General features: G+C 42.5%; 1 protein-coding gene across 6 annotated transcripts in view; it reads right to left on the bottom strand.

The window, feature by feature from the left end:
* The window catches only part of LNX1 (ligand of numb-protein X 1), a 359863-nt gene that overhangs the window by 6118 nt on the left and 335022 nt on the right, over positions 1-18723 (bottom strand). For all 6 annotated transcript variants that reach the window (XM_050947563.1, XM_050947562.1, XM_050947565.1 and 3 more), the window contains 3 exons: positions 18126-18260; positions 7517-7694; positions 3097-3325 (listed from right to left, as the gene is read on the bottom strand). In XM_050947563.1, the coding sequence (XP_050803520.1) occupies positions 3097-3325; positions 7517-7694; positions 18126-18260 (542 nt within the window). The remainder of the gene's footprint in view (positions 1-3096; positions 3326-7516; positions 7695-18125; positions 18261-18723) is intronic.

Here is an 18723-nt window from a genome sequence, read left to right as displayed (position 1 = left end):
TTACTTCAATAGATCTGACTACCAGCAAACATAGCTGCGGCTCACATGTCATCCCTAGGATCTAGCTCAGACAATTGTTAGAAGCACATAGTGTATAAATAACTACTGCCTCTCTTCATGCTGTAGTATGATACACTAACAAGTCATCTAAAAATGACTCACTGAAGACCAGTTTTAAAATATTCTTGGAAATGAAATTTCTGCCCATTTCTTGTGAGCTCAGCAAGTGCTTACATATTTAAAGAATGTAGAAAGGCTGTACTTTCTGGTGCTTAGAGCCCCAGAGCCTGACAAGTCAGACTTGGCTTCTATTGCTGACTTGCTATGGAAGTTTGAGCAAACTGCCTAAGCCTGGGGATTTAGGTAGGGATTGGTCCTGCTTTGAGCAGGGGGTTGGACCAGATGACCTCCTGCGTCCCCTCCAACCCTGATATTCTCTGATTCTGAAAACAGATACTCCAGGTTGTTGCTGAGGCCAGTGATTCTTCCTTCTCTCTTACCCCATGTCTCCATATCATGCTCTATATTTCCCCACTACCATTTTCTCTCCTTTCTGCGTCCCCTTCCCATCTCCCTTATTCTGCCTGCTCTTCCTTCTCTGGCTTCCTATCCTGCAGGACCAGGCCTGCTTGTTCCTCGCATGCCTCTTTCTTAGGGGCATTGACTCCTGCTGTTGAACATCAAAATATTCCACACTCTTACACCAAGACTCCCTCCCATTGCCCCACACGTGCATATTAAGCAATCTAGATTAACACTGACTAAGCAGAATTGTATTTAAATTGAAATCATCTTTTCCCAAGACAAGCCTGGGCGTTGTAGCAATGCTGTTGAAAATACCCTTGAAATCTAGTGAGGAGCGGCTCTTACCAACAACATCCTGGAAGCCTAGTGAAAGGTTAAATTCTCAGACCGGGGGAAATGAGTTAATGTGTATTAATGATACATGTCCTGGTGACAGAGCTTGAAGGACTTCCAGATGTGTAGTGTGGATGCCAGAGAGTCAGTGAGAACAGAAGGGTAACCAGTTTTTGCACTAGATAAGATTGAAGTATCTGATAAAATGTTTTGTTAAGTGAATAAGTCCAAATCTGTTTCTTGGGGTCTGCCAAACAAGTCAGCACTAATAAGGGTGAAATACACCTCTGTTACTGTCAATTCTAATAATCTTTATTCCCCGTATTGAATTTAAATTTAAGACGACCAGCGGACCAGTTCAGCATACTAATTCCCCTATACTTCAGCCACACTGTGGCCCTTTTCTGTGAGTTGAGTTGCAGCTGGGGATATGATTACAATGAATTTCCTGTTTTCAGACCTGCTGACATGGTGGGCAATTTTCCTTCAGTTAAAAGGTTGGGGGCTGCACATGTGCATTTTCTGGAGCAAGGCAGCTAATAAACTCAGATGCTGTTCAAAAGGGTAAAATTCCCTTCCAGCACAGAAAGCCAACGATATCTGACTGCTTGATTTTAACCGTGTGCTTTTGCTGATTGGTACTCTGCATCTCTGACAGTAACTTTATCTTGACTGCAGGACCCAGGACAGAGTGACCACAGTCCTCCTTCAGCGTTACAGCAGGTGCAGTGAGCTGACTCAGGGAAAGCTTCCTAGAAGTAGACTTAAGCTGTATTTTCCTTGGCACTAGGCAATGCATTGTATTTATATTGAACCACTAACAGTAACATTTAGATTTCTGTTGGCTTAGGAGGGAGAACTGTAAGTTGTAGAGAGGGGAGCTCTCAATCCCTGTGGTGCAGTAGGGTTAGCTATGCAGTGAGGCAGAGGGTGTGTTCTAGGGGTGATACTGGTATCTGACTGGTTCATCAGAACCATGGTGAAGGGTAAATTAAAATCCACCCTCAGTTGCTGATAAACACACTAGTTTCTACATAAAAGTAGAAAAGGGAAAAATCTATTGACCTAGGCTGTCTCCCCCTGGAATGAAGAGATGTACCTGACCCCTAAAGATGGCACAATTTTGCTTTTCACACCGAAGTGTGGTATTCTGTCTTTGCACTCAGCCGGAGTTCAAAACCACCTCACCACAGGCCTGATGCAGTAAGACACAACAAAACCCAAAGAAGCTTCACCTGTACCATCCCATCAGGCCTTGCTGCAAGCTGAGGAAGGGCCTGCAAAATGGCCTAACATGGAATAGTAAGGAACAGAATCTAGCTAGAGTATAAATACCCCAAAAAAGCAAAACCATGAAGCCGTGTACAAAAAACCTGAGTAACCCAACTGGTTTCACCCTTGTTCTCCATGCAGCAGAGCCACCTGATCTTGCCCTTTTAACAGAAAAAGGGATATTCTGAGCAGCCATTGGGTTCAGGTTAATAGGTAAAGCATATATAAAACTGTTGCATCAATTCTGCAGTCCTAGAAATCAATGAGAGTTTTGTTCCATTTAAGAATTGGAATTTCAGCATTAACTGAGTGTAATCCGTGATGCAGGGCAAGTCTTCATTAAAAGCTCAGGTTCAAACAACATTGCAAGATGCAGATTTATGCGTGCTGAAGATGTTAAAATGCCCTGTGTATGTAAGACAATTAAACTACACACGATGTGGATTATTTTTACTAAAAACTACAAAACAGCTGCTTCCTGTATCTTACAAATGAACTTTTCGCAGGCAGGTGGTGGAGTCAGGGGAGGCAATTCTGAGAAATGCACCAACTATGTGCACTTTTTAACATCTGGGCAAAGTCAAACAGTTCAGCTGTATTTAACTAACACAGGATCTGTGAAGCTTGAGTGCTGCAGGGGTAGTTTTGGACTTTGCAGGGTGGTCCAGAGGGCTCAGATCCCAGATCTAAGTTCTAGGAGCTCCTATATCCACTCAGACTTTTCCCTTCTCTAACTCATTTTCAGGATCTCTCTTTCCTCCCTTAAAAGCAGCCCTATGTGTCTATTTTCCATATATGTATAAACAATTACTAAAGGGAGGTATTTAAAATAAAGGTTTTTGACAGAGCCTGGATTTAATTAAGATGTCAGTGTAATGAATCAGGCCAAAAAGCAAGAGCCATCCAAGAAACATAAATCTTTCCTCCCATTCCCCTTCAACACAAGGATGTAATTTTTGGACTTACCGTGGCAGCTCAAGCCACATAACCCAGGAAGGTGACCATTCACTGTTATCAGATGTGTTCTGAGTAGTGTCAGGGAGTGATACATGGCTCATGTCCTCCAGGGCCTCACATTCTTTCATTTCCAAGGCTTTGAGCACTACAGATGAGGTGGTGTTTTTCAATAGGGCTACTGCCTCACTACGGCTGACACCAGTCAGGTCAATTCCATTCACATTCAGCAAAATGTCACCTGGAGGACGATAAATATACAACCATTATAAAAAGGAGAAAATGGTTTTAAGGCTTTAATTAATTTTTCTTTTTAAACAAAACACATTTCAGGAATTGGCCAGGGCTGGGAATTTGTTGCCTGTCAAAAGTGGTTGTTAATATTTTCATATGAAATAAACGTGAGGCATAAAATAGACCATGAGAGTGAAATGAGGGGCTGAACTCAAACATGCCTCATCACAGCCAGAATGGGCAAAGGTAGTGTTTTTGGTCACACCTCTCCTCTACCTTGGATCAGAGGGCAGCCAAGGGTCCTGAGGTAAGAGAGAGCAGTCTAAGGGCCGCTCACTGCACGGCATTAAACAAGGTTTGGCATACACAGCGTTGTACCATGGCAAACACCATTACAAATCCTTTTAACTTTTTCTTAAAGATAAAAGAAGGAAACAGTGTTAATGTGAAGTATTAAGGTTTTCATTTTAACAATATCCCTTTAGCTGGCAAAAGTTTTTAGATGGAAAACCCCCTTGTTTGACAATCTTTTAGATGGGATAAAAGATGGGGAAGAGAGAAGAATTTAGTTGAGATTGGCTGGAACTAAAAGTCTGATCCCATTTCCTAGAAGACAAACACACAAGAGAGAAGAGAAAAGAACAGTGAAGACAGAAAATGCAGCTTCTGTCTCTGATATTGATTTCACTTGCAACCTCACTGTAGAAAAACACAGGCATAGCACATGGTCTTATCAGCCACTTTTGAGACCTGGCAAACTCATGTCAGCATCAGGCTGTGTAGAACATTGCTTTTGCTGTCTTTCTGGTCACAGGCTTATAGTACTGTTGCAAAATATACAGTCTTGGCTGGCTAAGCCCAACTCTTATCAGACATAAGGAAAAAGGAGAGAGAGAGGAAAGAGAAGAAAAATAAGGTAGGGAAAGAAGAGGACACAGGGACGGGGGAGGAAAGGAAGTTTCATATCTTAGGTGGAGGCTGGATTTCCTTTGGCCCTGTCTGCTCAGGATCAGGCTGGAGGAGGTTTGGCATCCCAGGAGATGGTGGGGGTTGCAGTCATGATGGTGAAGCTCACTCCAGTAGCCCCCCATATTCCCCAAAAGAAGTTTCCCTAAGGACTCCAAAAGGCAGTGATGGGCAGAATAGCCCATCTCATTGCTATTTTATCTACCAGTTAGGCCTAGTTTCTGACACACCAATTTTTGGTTCACTGATTTCTGGTAAACAAGAGAAGTATGAACCCAAGCATGATCTTAGCCCAGTCCTTGAGCTGTATCAGCAGCCCTTTTTGTTTGGAAAAATTCAGATTTGCTTTTGCACCTTTTCCTGTCAACATTTGTTGTTACAGGTTGTTGCAATATCTTATGAACTTACACTCACTTTTTACTGTTGAGGGTAAATTACGATAAATGTGTAGGCTCAATTATCACAACAGGGCTACTCTAAACAGGGCCCCTTACTGGCAGAGCTGCCGAGGGAGGAAGAGGTGGAGGGGGGGAGGAAGGGGCAGCTGCCCCAGGACGCGGCACTGGGCCTGGGGCTCCTGGCACTGCCCTTTAAATCACCATTGGAGCCCGGGGCAGCGCAGATGGGCTGGCTGGGGAGCACTAAGCATCTGATCAGCATTTAATTGTAGGTGACACAAATACTGATGCCTATAGTTAAGGTTGTGCAACATTTTCCATTATCGTGTTTACAGCTGTTTATAACTTTGCCAAACTTTAAGCGTTGGGGCTGAAATTTTCTGCCTCAGGCTGAATATTTTTGCAAAATTTAAGCCAAGATGATTCAGCCATGTCTCAGAATGAAGCTAGGGGAACAGACAATGTTTTAATGCACAAAATATGTATAAAATTCTTACATCCATTTTGTGGAGAAGCTCTAGTAGCTCCATGCATTGGAACGAGAATACCTAAAATTCTGTCCATATGGTGTATCCTCTAGCCCAGGGCTTCAGGGGCTGAGCGTGACTTTGTTGCCAGGAACAGAGCAGGGCTCTCAGTGTTCCTCCTGTTGGCACACAGGCAGCAACGAATAAAAAGAGGAAGCAGCCAGATTGAAATGAAGAGGGGTTAAGGGGAGCAGGATTTGGAGCTGTTCGGAGGAGGTAGAGGGTACTAGAATGAGGGGCCGAAGCAGGGTGGAGTCTGGGACTGGGACAAGGACAGGCTGGAGGGGTCTGTAATCACTACCACACATTCCCCTCAGAACCTGGAATAGTACCCATAGTCTCAACAGTTCTCTGCTGTCAGATCCACTGGCAAAATGCATCTCATCTCCCTTTAGTGGTTGGCCCACATAGAGGATGAAAACTTACACCTGCTATTACTTACTCAGTTAGCTCAAGAGCCAATGTTCTAACCCTGCTGATGATATGGGTCTACATTATGGAAATTCTGTTTTTTTCCAGTTTGTTCTTTTTTTTTTAATCTAAAATTACATACAAAAATGCTATTAAAATGAAGTTAAGGTTGCAAAGTCAAGCACTCAAAAGTTGGGAAATGCTAGAATTAAGGTTACCCATGTGGCCTTAATTTGGCTCCCTTGCATGTATGTATTATGATGCAGTCTTTAATTACAGGATCACATACTGTTTTTTCCACAGTATCCCGGGCTCATTCAGTGCCTAGAATGGCTGGTGCTCTGGGAATAAATCAAGGTTGTACAGTGAAGGAGGCTGTTATGTGTAAATTCTTGCCTCACTTGTTGCAGAAAATGGAAGGTGTGTAGTAAATGAGGCAGGGCTGAGTATTGCAGGGACTGAAAGTCTTGGGTTCATGCTTTGAGTACTTAAATGCTGCCCTGGAGAACCGGATTCTCTCTCTTACTCTCCCACAGAGTTCCAGTGTCATCTCAGGCACATTATGTCACTTAAACCAAACTTCAGTGGTGGTCATTAATGATGTGTTCCTCATTTTCTGGGTATCCAACTTGATTCCCTGGAGTCTGATTTGCAGAAGAGCTGAGCACTCACAGCTGCAACTAATCAACGGGAGCTGTGCTTTGAACATAGGATATGCTATATAATGCTACATAACCTGAAAATATCAGGTCCTAGGCATCTCTAACAGGGCACTTAATATTAGTGGACAATTTTGACATTAATACTATTGCGAAGAGCACCACTGTGGAAATGAATAATTCTGCCTTCAGAGAAGTATGAGGGGTAGCCATGTTAGTCTGGATCTGTAAAAAGCGACAGAGTCCTGTGACACCTTATAGACTAACAGATGCATCTGACGAAGTGGGTATGCACCCACGAAAGCTCATGCTCCAATATGTCTGTTAGTCTATAAGGTGCCACAGGACCCTTTGTTGCCTTCAGAGCAGGGTTTGAATAGTGTGCAGTAAGTAAGGCTTAGGGCCACAAATTGAAAAATGAGGATAAAACAAGATATTGAAAAGCTGACTATTAAGTGAGCACCGTTCATCCTGTGCACTGAATGAGGCAGGGGTCCTATGGAAAAATAGTATGTGACCATGTAACTGAAGACTATATTATAACACATATGCAAACAAGGGGGCCAAATAAAGCGTGCATGAGCAACCTGAATTGTGTCCTAACTTTGCATGCTTGACTTTACAGCCTTAACGTTCTTTTAATTTTTTTTGTGTGTAATAGATAATATAGGCCCATTCACCCTCTCATGCTAAAACCCATAGGAATTGATACTGAAAAGAAAATCTCTGCAAAGATCCCTTTGCTAAGGTCCCACCACATCATCTGACGGGGGAGAGATTGTGCCCCCCCACGGAAAAGACTCTGGGGAAGAAGGCTATTCTATGCACCCTCAGGCTGTAATTTTCTTTTTTTTTTAAAACAACTTCAACAGGTATTTGGGGTTGGTGGGACACATACATCACATTACCCCTCTCCCCCACCCTGACACTTCTACTGTCTCAGTGCACACACAGGACCACATAGAGTGACCACAGGCTCTGAGAGGAGAGGTAGCTAGGAGAACCAAAGGCTCCACAGGAGGAGGGTCCGTCCAGCCATAGGTCTCAGAGGCACAATCTCAGCTAAGGAGTTTGCCTCCTTTTAAAAACTCTTTCAGGCTAGTTTCTCTCTCATCTCTGAGAGATGTTTAAGTGTTTATAGAAACATACAGAGTGTGGCACCCCTTCTTTGTGATCTTTCGTTTCATCAAAAGGGAGCTTTCCATTCAAGCAGGCCTCTAAACCCCATTAGCTTTACCTGTTTTCATACTGCCATCTCTGCTGATGACTCCTCCAGGTTCAATGCTTATCACGTAGATGGGCAAATCCCATTCCCTGTGAGATGCTCCACCTGCCACAGTCATTCCCAGTGACTCTGTGTTATCTTTCCGGACAGACACCACCTTCTCATGACAGGTGACAGCATGAAGGGTATTCTGTGGAGGCCAAACAACAAGGATAAATGAAGTGTTCACATATAGCCTTCTGATAGCTTCATTACTTGGAGTAATCAAACTGGAATTAATATGCAGCTGTATGATGACTACTCAGAGGATCTCAAAGCATTTTACAACTCCTGAGCTCACAACACTTGTGTGGACAGTAAATATGACTATCCTACTGCTTGGGATTCCACAGGGTCACAGCTATGACCAAAGCAATCCAAACTTGGATGAGTAAAGTCGGTCACTAAATCTGTATTTGGGATCCAATACTGCTCCCATTAAAGTCAGTGGTTGTGTCATTTACCTTAATGGGAGCAGAATCAGGGTGCCTGGACACACAAATAAAGTGGCCTGAGTTTTCACTTAGAAAGCAACCAGAGATTATACACTAGTAAAAACGTTGGGTGTTCAGCACCTCTGAAAATCAGACCACTTATTTAGGTGCCTCAATTTAGATTCAGGTGCTTAACTTTAGGCATCCAAATTTGAAAACTTTGTCATACATTTTTAACAAAGAAGAAACAATATATGTACTATAAGGAACAAACCTATAGGGGATGGACTACATGACATCTTAGACTCATAGACTCATAGGTCAGAAGGGACCAATATGATCATCTAGTCTGACCTCCTGCACAAGGCAGGCCACAGAACCCTACCCATCCACTTTTATAAACAACCCCTAACCCAGGACTGAGTTACTGAAATCCTCAAAATCGGTTTGAAGACCTCAAGCTGCAGAGAATCCACCAGCAAGCGACCCACGCCCCACGCTGCAGGGGAAGGCGAAAATGCTCCAGGGCCCCTGCCAATCCGCCCTGGAGGAAAATTCCTTCCCGACCCCAAATATGGCGATCAGCTAAACCCTGAGCATGTGGGCAAGACTCACCAGCCAGCACCCAAGAAGGAATTCTCTGCAGTAACTCAGTTCCCATCCCATCCAACATCTCCCCACAGACCATTGAGCAGACTTATCTGGTGATAATCCAAGATCAATTGCCCAAATTAAACTATCCTATCATAACATCCCCTCCATATACTCATCAAACTTAGTCTTAAAGCCAGATAAAAGTCTTTTGCCCCCACTACTTCCCTCGGAAGGCTGTTCCAGAACTTCACTCCCCTAATGGTTAGAAACCTTCGTCTAATTTCAAGTCTAAAACTTCCTAATATCCAGTTTGTACCCATTCGTCCTCGTGCCTACATTAGTACTAAACTTAAATAATTCCTCTCCCTCCCTAACGTTAACCCCCCTGATATATTTATATAGAGCAAGCATATCCCCCCGCAGCCTTCTTTTGGCCAGGTGAAACAAGCCAAGCTCTTTGAGTCTCCTTTCATAAGGCAGGTTTTCCATTCCTCGGATCATCCTAGTAGCCCGTCTCTGGACCTGTTCCAGTTTGAATTCATCCTTCTTGAACATGGGACACCAGAACTGCACACAATATTCCAGATTGGGTCTCACCAGCGCCTTATATAACGGTACTAACACCTCCTTATCCCTGCTGGAAATACCTCGCCTGATGCATCCTAAAATCGCATTTGCTTTTTTAACAGCTGTATCACATTGGCGGCTCATAGTCATCCTGCTATCAACCAATACCCCAAGGTCCTTCTCCTGCTCTGTCGCTTCCAACTGATGCGTCCCCAACGTATATCTAAAATTCTTATTATTAATCCCTAAGTGCATGACCTTGCACTTTTCACTATTGTATTTCATCCTATTACTATTACTCCAGTTTACAAGGTGGTCCAGATCTTCCTGAATAGTATCCCTGTCCTTCTCCGTGTTAGCAATACCTCCCAGCTTTGTGTCATCCGCAAACTTTATTAGCACATTCCCGCTCTTTGTGCCAAGGTCAGTAATAAAAAGGTTAAATAAGATCGGTCCCAAAACCGATCCTTGAGGGACTCCACTAGTGACCTCCTTCCAGCCTAACAGTTCACCCTTCAATACGACCCGCTGGAGTCTCCCCTTTAACCAGTTCCTTATCCACCTTACAACTTTCATATTCATCCCCATCTTTTCCAATTTAACTAACAGTTCCCCATGTGGAACCGTGTCAAACGCCTTACTGAAATCGAGGTAAATTATATCTACCGCATTTCCTTTATCTAAGTAATCCGTCACCTTCTCAAAGAAGGAGATCAGATTGGTTTGGCACGATCTACCTTTAGTAAATCCATGTTGTAATTCGTCCCAATTACCATTGACCTCTATGTCCTTAACTACTTTCTCCCTTAAAATTTTTTCCAAGACCTTACATACTACAGACGTCAAGCTAACAGGCCTATAATTACCTGGATCACTTTTATTCCCTTTCTTAAAAATAGGAACTACGTTAGCAATCCTCCAGTCGTACGGCACAACCCCCGAGTTTATCGATTGCTTAAAAATTCTCGCTAACGGGCTTGCAATTTCATGCGCCAGTTCCTTTAATATCCTCGATGGAGATTGTCCGGGCCCTCCGATTTTGTCCCATTAAGCTGTTCAAGTTTGGCCTCTACCTCAGTTGCAGTAATATCCACCTCCATATCCACATTCCCGTTTATCATCCCTCCATCATCGCTAAACTCCTCACTAGTCTTATTAAAAACTGAGGCAAAGTACGTATTTAGATATTGGGCCATGCCTAGGTTATCCTTAACCTCCATTCCATCTTAGTTCTTTTCGATCTCTAATTTCTATGGCTTGATGAAGCTCTCCGGGAGAAACTGCATAGACGGCTGTGTATTTAACTAGGGAGAACTGCTAAGGACTTTTATAGAATAAGTGTCAAGGGGTTCTGCTGTGATTCATTTATTGCTGATTTTTAAAAGGTTGCTTCTGTGTGATGGCCATATCCAAACTATGAGGCGATTCATCTTTTTTCTCCCAATAGGAAAAGCTAACCACTTTGTTAGGCAAGGGTGCTCAGTTTGTTTATACTTTGTGAATAAGGGTCAGACAAATCAACACACATCATCAGATATTGAAGGATCATAAGGTAACATAGGTTCTAAAATGTAGTACTGGCAGGGAAAGCCTTTCTAGTATTCAAACAGAGTTTCCTCCTCAGCATGTGACCTGAATGTGTGACCGTTTCAAAGCACCCCAATCTCTACCAAATAATTTATATAATGGACATGGATTTTTCTCCAAAAAATCCAGATTTAAACCTCACTGAGTAACTTTAACTACCCTCAATAATTCATATGCTATGTTCCTACAATTACTCTCTGACCATTTCAGCCTCTAGAGCAGAACTGGCACACTACTTTCGAGTTTCAGTATAGAAATATAATACATGTGCTGCAGGGCTAGCTACTCTATGACATGGTACAAAAGATCTCATCATTCATGAGTGTGACATCACATCTGTGATACGCAGAAAGATGGATCAGTCTCATTCAGGACTGTAATAATCCCATCCCTGAAATCTCAGATTCGACCACGAAATCCTATTTCAAGTTCTGACTCAATGGCATAGAGAGAAGAACAATCAAATGTCTGGCTCTTCTGGCAATGACTAGAGTAAACTTCAAGGAAAGACAGAAGTAGGAAAAGGTAACAATTGCATTGGGAAATCTGCCAATGAATGATTAGTGAGCTTGAGTATGTATATATTTACAGCATTTTATTTTTAAAGGCACATTTAGAATGATGAGACTATAATTCCATCTCAAGAGTTCTGCGATTAAAACAAACAAGCTGCATTTATCAGCTACCATCCAGCAAAGGAGTTCCAGACACTGCAGAAAATAAGCAGAAAATGTCAAAATGCTAATATTCCATAACACTTCAGATAACAAAGTCACTAAACTCCATCTAAACAGGTTCCTTCTTATGTCGTAGGGATAGGAATTGCAAATGTAGCACTGTTACGGATGCTACATACCATGTAACCCCGGGCCTGAGATGGAACACAGAGTGTCAGAATCTCTATAAGACGACTTGCTATTGTGGTTTGAGAGCAACTGAACACTTCCAAAGGATCTACAGCACAGCTGTGTGAAATCATCCACTTTTTTTCCCCAACAAAAAATGTTCATTATTCTATTTCAGGTAGTTTCATTCCTGCAACATAGTCTTATTTTTTCAAAATTAATTTTTTATATGAATGTGTAAAATTATTGTGATTCCACCTTTGCTCAAAAATAAACCTAATTTTGCTTTGGTTTACCCATTTGCATGCAAAAAATTGCCCCTTTCCCCTTGAGAATGGGTTGATTTAACTGAGAATAGCCCTTTTCGGGGTAGAGGGTGGGGAGAGTAGTGCTAATTTTTCACAAAAGGGCAGTTTTTGATTTTGTAACAGCAGCGCAGAATTATATCCTCTGTTTCAGAGCATGCTTGTTAGCTATTCTATGCCCATTCTGTCTCAGACATCAAGAATGTTACTGATAAAAGTAGGCTGCTTATGCCATATTTCTGAGGAAACAGTACAGACACTATCAGCATTTAAGAGTTATGTTCAGAAACAAATTGCCAAATGTTACTTTTCAATGAACAATGATTGAAGAACTGCTTTTCTGTGTGCACACACACACACAAGCCAACAATCAGCTTCCCTTTGAAGATTCTTTGCAGCATCTTATTTTTTAAAATGATCAGAGATAGATGGGAATTGTGAATTCTCAAATGAGGGGAAGATAGTGATAAAAGGAAATTAAAGCCTGTTTAATAAACACATGGACTGCACTCTCGGAGGTATTGCTGGTCATGAGTAAACCAGTTAAAAGGCAATGTTTATTAATGAGTGCATTTCAATACATTCTCTTCTAAACAACTACCCTTCTCCATCACTTTGAAATGACCATGGAGGCTGTGACGGGGAAAACATACAGCTTGTCCCCCCCCCCACCTTTTTTTTTTTTTTTTAAAGTTTACTGTAAAATAAATATTTACAGCAAATTATCACAACCTCAAAGTCATGACGCGTGTCTCACAGACAACGGACACAGCTGCAGCTGCTTGGAAAATATATATTACCTACAAGCTAACCCACTCACACAGCTACAGGACATTATGTGCCTGAGCAGCAAGGGCAATAGGCTCTGTCTTTAAGGACTGGACAACAACATGTTATAAACAATCAGACTAGAAGAAATAGTTACAATTAAAACCAAGTGCTATTTTAGTGCCTAGTACTGTATCTGCATTGAAGTCAATGGCAAAACTCCCAATGACTTCAAAGGAGCAGAATCTGGCTCTATTTCTATATTACAAATCCTGTTTAACAGATCCCTCTGTAGTACAGGAGAGTGTTTCTGACATCTTTTCTATTCAAGTCCAGGCAGCAGCAGCAACTTGGGCTTTACATTGCCTTGTTCCTCAGACATGGGAAGATAGCTTACTAAGAACCCTACCCATGACCAATCATACACCACACTGTATGCAAAATACACTCCCAGTACACACCAAAGAGGATGTATTCAATACAGATTGTGTTGCTACTTCATCATTGCTCTACTGGCTGTCCTTCTGTTTACCATTGGCATTTGCTTGAAAGAAAGCCTCTTTTCGCCTCTTTCCAGATGGAGGCAGGATGTCATGAGGGCAGTGACTTGGCCAAAAGGGATTCCTGAGTCATTATACAATAACAAATAATACTGGAGTCTGGAGTTTATTCTTGGCACTGAATACGCTAGAGACTTGAAGGCAAAATCCAGCACATATTTATATCCGTGTTATATAGTTAACCCAGACAGAACTGGCTCTCTGAGAGAGTTAAAAGAGGGGACCAGTGATAACAAAAGTCCACCTCTCCCAAGGATAAATTATTCCCCCAATAAACTTCAAATTAACAACACTGGGTTATATTAATTAGCAGTTTCTCTATTAGCCACATTTAATTTAACAATCCCCACTGATGAAGCCTGATGCAAGATTCACCAAGCCACACATCCAAAGGAAATTGCTTTGACTGGAAAGCATGGCCAAGAAGATGTCCATTAGATCTAAGCAAGAGCACACACTGTACTTAAGCCCACATAGCCTAATTTTAAAGAGAGTGAATTATGAAAGAGTATGGTGAAAAAAATGCAGGGTATGTACTGAGAACTATCTGGTAAATACTGAGACAAATCCAGACCAATACTCACATGTGCCTGACAAAAGGCAAACAACACTACAACAGCGAGTTAAAGACAGTGCACCACAGCAAAACGCTACGGCGCCTCCACATAATCAATCCCACAGGCTGTCTGAGCTCCTTCAGAGTTGTTCAGTCTATTGAATCATAGGTGCCACACTGGAAAAGCAAAAACTAGATTCTAGCTAACCAACAGGAGTGCAGCACAGCACCAGTGTTGTGGGGAAAGGGAAACAGAACCACCTCCCTTCTCATGCACCCTTTCAGAAAGAATGGGGCTGTTTGCATACCCTCAGCTAAAGGGTGCCAGGGGCATGTGTATGACTGAGGGTACATCTACATGGTGGGTGATGTGCACTACAGGGATGTGATTTCTAAAGAGCACTAACATATTGCACAATAATTGGTCCATGTAGACCCAGCTAGTGCACCTTAGATTCACAGATTTCAAGGCCAGAGGGGAACATTGTGATCATCTAGTCTGCCCTCCTGGACAGTCCAGGCCATAGATCTTCCCCAAAATAATTCCTAGAGCAGAGCTAGAAAAACATCCAATCTTGATTTAAAAATTCTCAGTGATGGAGAATCCACCAAGGCCCTTTGTAAATTATTCCTTGGTCAGTTACACTCACTGTCAAAAATTTACTCCTTAATCCCAGTCTGAAGTTGTCTAGCTTCAACTTCCAGCTTTGTACCTTTCCAGTGTTGTACCTTTCTCTGCTAGACTAAGGAGCCTATTGCTAAATAATTGTTTCCCATGTAGATACTTACAGATTGTAATCAAGTCACCCCTTAGCCTTCTCTTTGTTAAACTAAATAGATTGAGCTCTTTGAGTCTACCACTATAAGGGACGTTTTCTAATCGTCTGATCATTCTTGTGGCTCTTCTCTGCACCCTCCAATTTACCGACATTCTTCTTGAGTTGTGAGCACCAGAATGGAACACGGTATTCCAGTAGCAAACACACCACTCCCAAATACAGAGGTAAATAATCTCTCTACTCGAGATTCACTTGTTTTATGTATCCCAGGATTGCATTAGGTCTTTCGGTCACAGCGTTGCACTGAGAGCTCATATTCAGCTGAGTATCCCCCAGTATCCCCAAATCTTTTCCAGAGTCACTGCTTCCCAGGATAGAGACCCCATCCTGTAAGCATGGCCTCCATTCTTTGTTCCTAGATGTATACATTTACATGTAGCCATATTAAAATGTCTATTGGTTGCTTGCACCCAGCTTACCTAGAAGATTTGGTCTGAATCAATGACCTATCCTCTTCATTATTTACCACTACCCCAATGTGTGTGTCATCTGAAAACTTTACCAGTGATGATTTTTTGTTTTTTTCCAGGTCATTGATAAAAGCTTCCTAGTGCACTGCAGTGTAATGCTGTTTCAGTACTATTTTGAAGTACACTAGGGAACTTTTAGTGCACACCAGCAGGGTCTGCAGAGATCAATTAATGTGCACCATGTTAGTGCACTTTAGAAATCACACCCTTGTAGTGCACATTACCCCATCGTGTAGACAAGCTCTAAGTCACCCGAGTGCCATGCTGTAGTAACCCCAGAGGCATCTCTATCCCAGCCACATCCCTTCAGTGCGGCTCTGATTCTCAAAGCCAGATCTGAGCCCCACATCTAAATATCCTTGGAGCTGGTTGCTGAAGAGTTGAACTGTGTGGATGGATAACCTATTTTTCAAGGAAAACACCTATGGTCGTTCACTCTCATTATCCCAGAAATACTACAGGCACCTAGTACACCAAAATCTAAAATTAAATGAGACAAGAGGGGATGTATGAAAGGGAAAGGCAGCTAAGCAGCCTGCTCTCTCCAATCTCGATTTAACCACCCTAGAGCTCATCTGTCTTGAGGTGAAAAGGCCACAGAGGGGAGGAGTCAGGGATCAGGTGCTCCAGATAGCAGGTTTCCCTCCTATGGAGCAGTCACAAAGTGCTGTCACTGGCCAGAAGCAGCACAGCCACTAAGCCAGTTGTGCTGTCACTGATGGGACAGGACTGGAGACAGAGGTACAGAGACATACTCCAGACACCTGTTGGGGGATTCCCTCATCTCCATAGTCTATGCAACAAAATAAGGCCTCACCAGCTCCACGTAGGGTGCTGCAATGCAAACACAACTCCCTAAATCTCAAGTCAATGCAGTTCCCCAAATCAACATGTAACTAATCAAGAGTTCCTTTCCTGCACCTCTTTATAGAGGAAGAGAAGAAAGGGGCCCAAAGTTGGGTATGGAATAGAATTAATGTACTGAATTCCCCTGTACCATACCCATAGACCAGTAACACAAACATATTGGATATAGCGGACACCCAGGCAGTCATGTGATGCGACATGAGTTAATTGCTATCCCACTCAGAGACCTCCCTAACAATCACCAAAGCATTATTTCATTGGAAGTAATGACTTGCAGATGCAGTATCAGCTAGGATTTTCTTGTGACAGGATGGCAGCAGCCTTGTTTCATCTCTGCTGTTCTGGACAGCAGACGTGGGTCTGTTCTTACAGAATAAGGGAGGAGTTATGTCTGAACGGCATGCGAGGGTACAGGTAAGATGGAATATGCTGCAGGAAGTATCATTTCTTAAGGGGCTGAATGAGCATAATTGATAAAAGGAGGAAAACAACAAATGGATGTTTATAAACATTTTTAAAATGTGGGCCCATCCCTTTCTCCCCACAGGCAACTGCATTCGGGAGCTGACAGCTGGCAGTGCAGTCTAAGGCATGTGGTCCTTTAAGGTCACAGTTGCCTGCTTATCAGTCAGGATTGATTTTAAATGAGCCCTGCTGCTTTTTAAAGCCCCTAGTGACATGGTCCTGCCTATATTCAGAACTCACTCTTTGCTGGATAGCCATGCTGTGGCACTGATCTCCTTTTAGAGATTCCACCCTTGTGTGATGTATGTAGCTTGGACCCTGCTTTCTGTGTATTGGATTCCAGGTGAAGGATATGCTGAATGATGCACACACTGCTGTCACCTTTGTGGAAACTGTATGCCTGTTCTTTGTCATTTTCCTTAATCTAACAATATCCAGTCCTTATACAGGGCTTTTCTTCCACAGATCTCAAAGCACTTTACAAAGGAGATCAGTATCAGTATCATCATCCCTGTTTTCATAGATTCCTAGATTCCAAAGCCAGAAGAGACCATTGTGATCATGTAGTCTGACCTCCTGTATAGCACAAGACCATAGAACTTCCCCCAAATTATTTCTATAGCAGAAAAACATCCAATCTTGATTTAAAAATTATCTGTGACAGAGACCCTACCATGACCCTTGGTAAATTGTTCCAATGGTTAAGTACACACACTGTTAAACATTTACACCTTACTTCCAGTCTGACTTTGTGTAGCTTCATCTTTCAGCCATTGGATGGTGTTGTACCTTTATCTGCTAGACTGAAGAGCCCATTATTAAGTATTTGTTCCCCCACGTACATCCTTACAGACCGTGATCAAGTCACCCCTAAACCTTCTCTTGGTTAAGCTAAATAGACGGACTAAAGAGTTCAACCACTATAAAGGCAAAATTTCTAATAGTTTATTCATTTTTGTGGCTCTTCTCTGAACCCTCTACAATCAACATCCTTCTGGAATTGTGGGCACCAGAACTGGACACAGTATTCCAGCAGTGGTTGCACCGCTACCAATTACAGAGGTAAAATAATCTCTCTACTGCCCAGCTGAGATTCCCCTTCTTATGCACCCTGGGATCACATTAGATCTTTTGCCCACAGTGTTGCATTGGCAGCTCATGTTCAGCTGATCATCATTCATGACCCCTCAATCTTTTTTCAGAGTCACTGCTTCCCATGATAGAGTCCCCCATCCTGTACGTATGCCTTATATACATCTGGGAACAAAGAATTTATTTATATTTTCTGTATTAAAATACATATTGTTTGCTTGCACCCAGTTTACTAAAAGCGAATGATCGAGTAACAGCCACAGTAATCAACATGTGGGAATATCACACCCAGTCTGTGCAAGCTTCTTCCCTTCATGCTTTGCTTCAGATGGAGTAAGTGCAGATAAGCCTCTTATTTTTGTTAGGCTCAGGCTGGGAGGCAGGTTTGTGTACAGTATAGTATGTGTGTATAAAACTTTCGTCTCATTATTATCCTTCAGCTTCCTCTCTCCCAATCCTTCCAAACTGAGTCAAGACAGAAGCACTTCCTAGTGTATAAATAAAGACGCTCTCTGTTTTTACATTTATACCGCAGAATAAGATGTGCTTCTCCTGGTGATAAGGTCTGGAGACAACAAAGCCTTCTGTTTCCCACAGAAAGAACAGTAAATGTAAGATAGATCCAGGCCTCACCTTGTTAGGATAGTTTCTTTCCGATGGGCAAGGCTGAGGACTGCCGTTGTAATTCCACCCAGCCTCCTGCACGATGTCAGGGGTCTGCTGTCTGGTCTGCCGTGACACAATAAAGTGAACCCGCTTCTCACTGGCCTACATGACGAGACACAGATGTAAATCCTGCTGTTATGCAGCTACAAAGCCAATCTTTTCAGCTCTAGAAATTCACAAAGCCCAGGTCTCACTTTAGCTTGCTGTTATTTTCATTTTCTTTTGAGATGATATTTTGGTTGCAGATTTTGGTTAATTGAAGGGCAATTCTTTTTGGTGCCTCTACCCTTATTATCAGCTTGCCACAAGAGGAAGTAATAATGCAAGTTCAGCTCAGTTCAACACAGACTGCAAAACTAAAGTTAATCCTCTAAAAGCCTATCTTCATGCATTCAAAATTTCCCCTGAATTAACAATCCTCTCGCATGACAGTGCAGCTCCGTTCTTGTTTTTAGATATTTATTCTGTTCACCTGTGTACATTAGCACAGCTAACTAGTGTCTCATGGGTACATCATGTGTAAAACTAGGGGTATGGCTACACTTGCAGCTGTACAGCGCTGGGA

The sequence above is a fragment of the Gopherus flavomarginatus genome, chromosome 3 (genome assembly GCF_025201925.1).
Source record: "Gopherus flavomarginatus isolate rGopFla2 chromosome 3, rGopFla2.mat.asm, whole genome shotgun sequence".
NCBI lineage: Eukaryota > Metazoa > Chordata > Testudines > Testudinidae > Gopherus > Gopherus flavomarginatus.
This window is presented reverse-complemented; position numbering and strand designations above follow the sequence as displayed.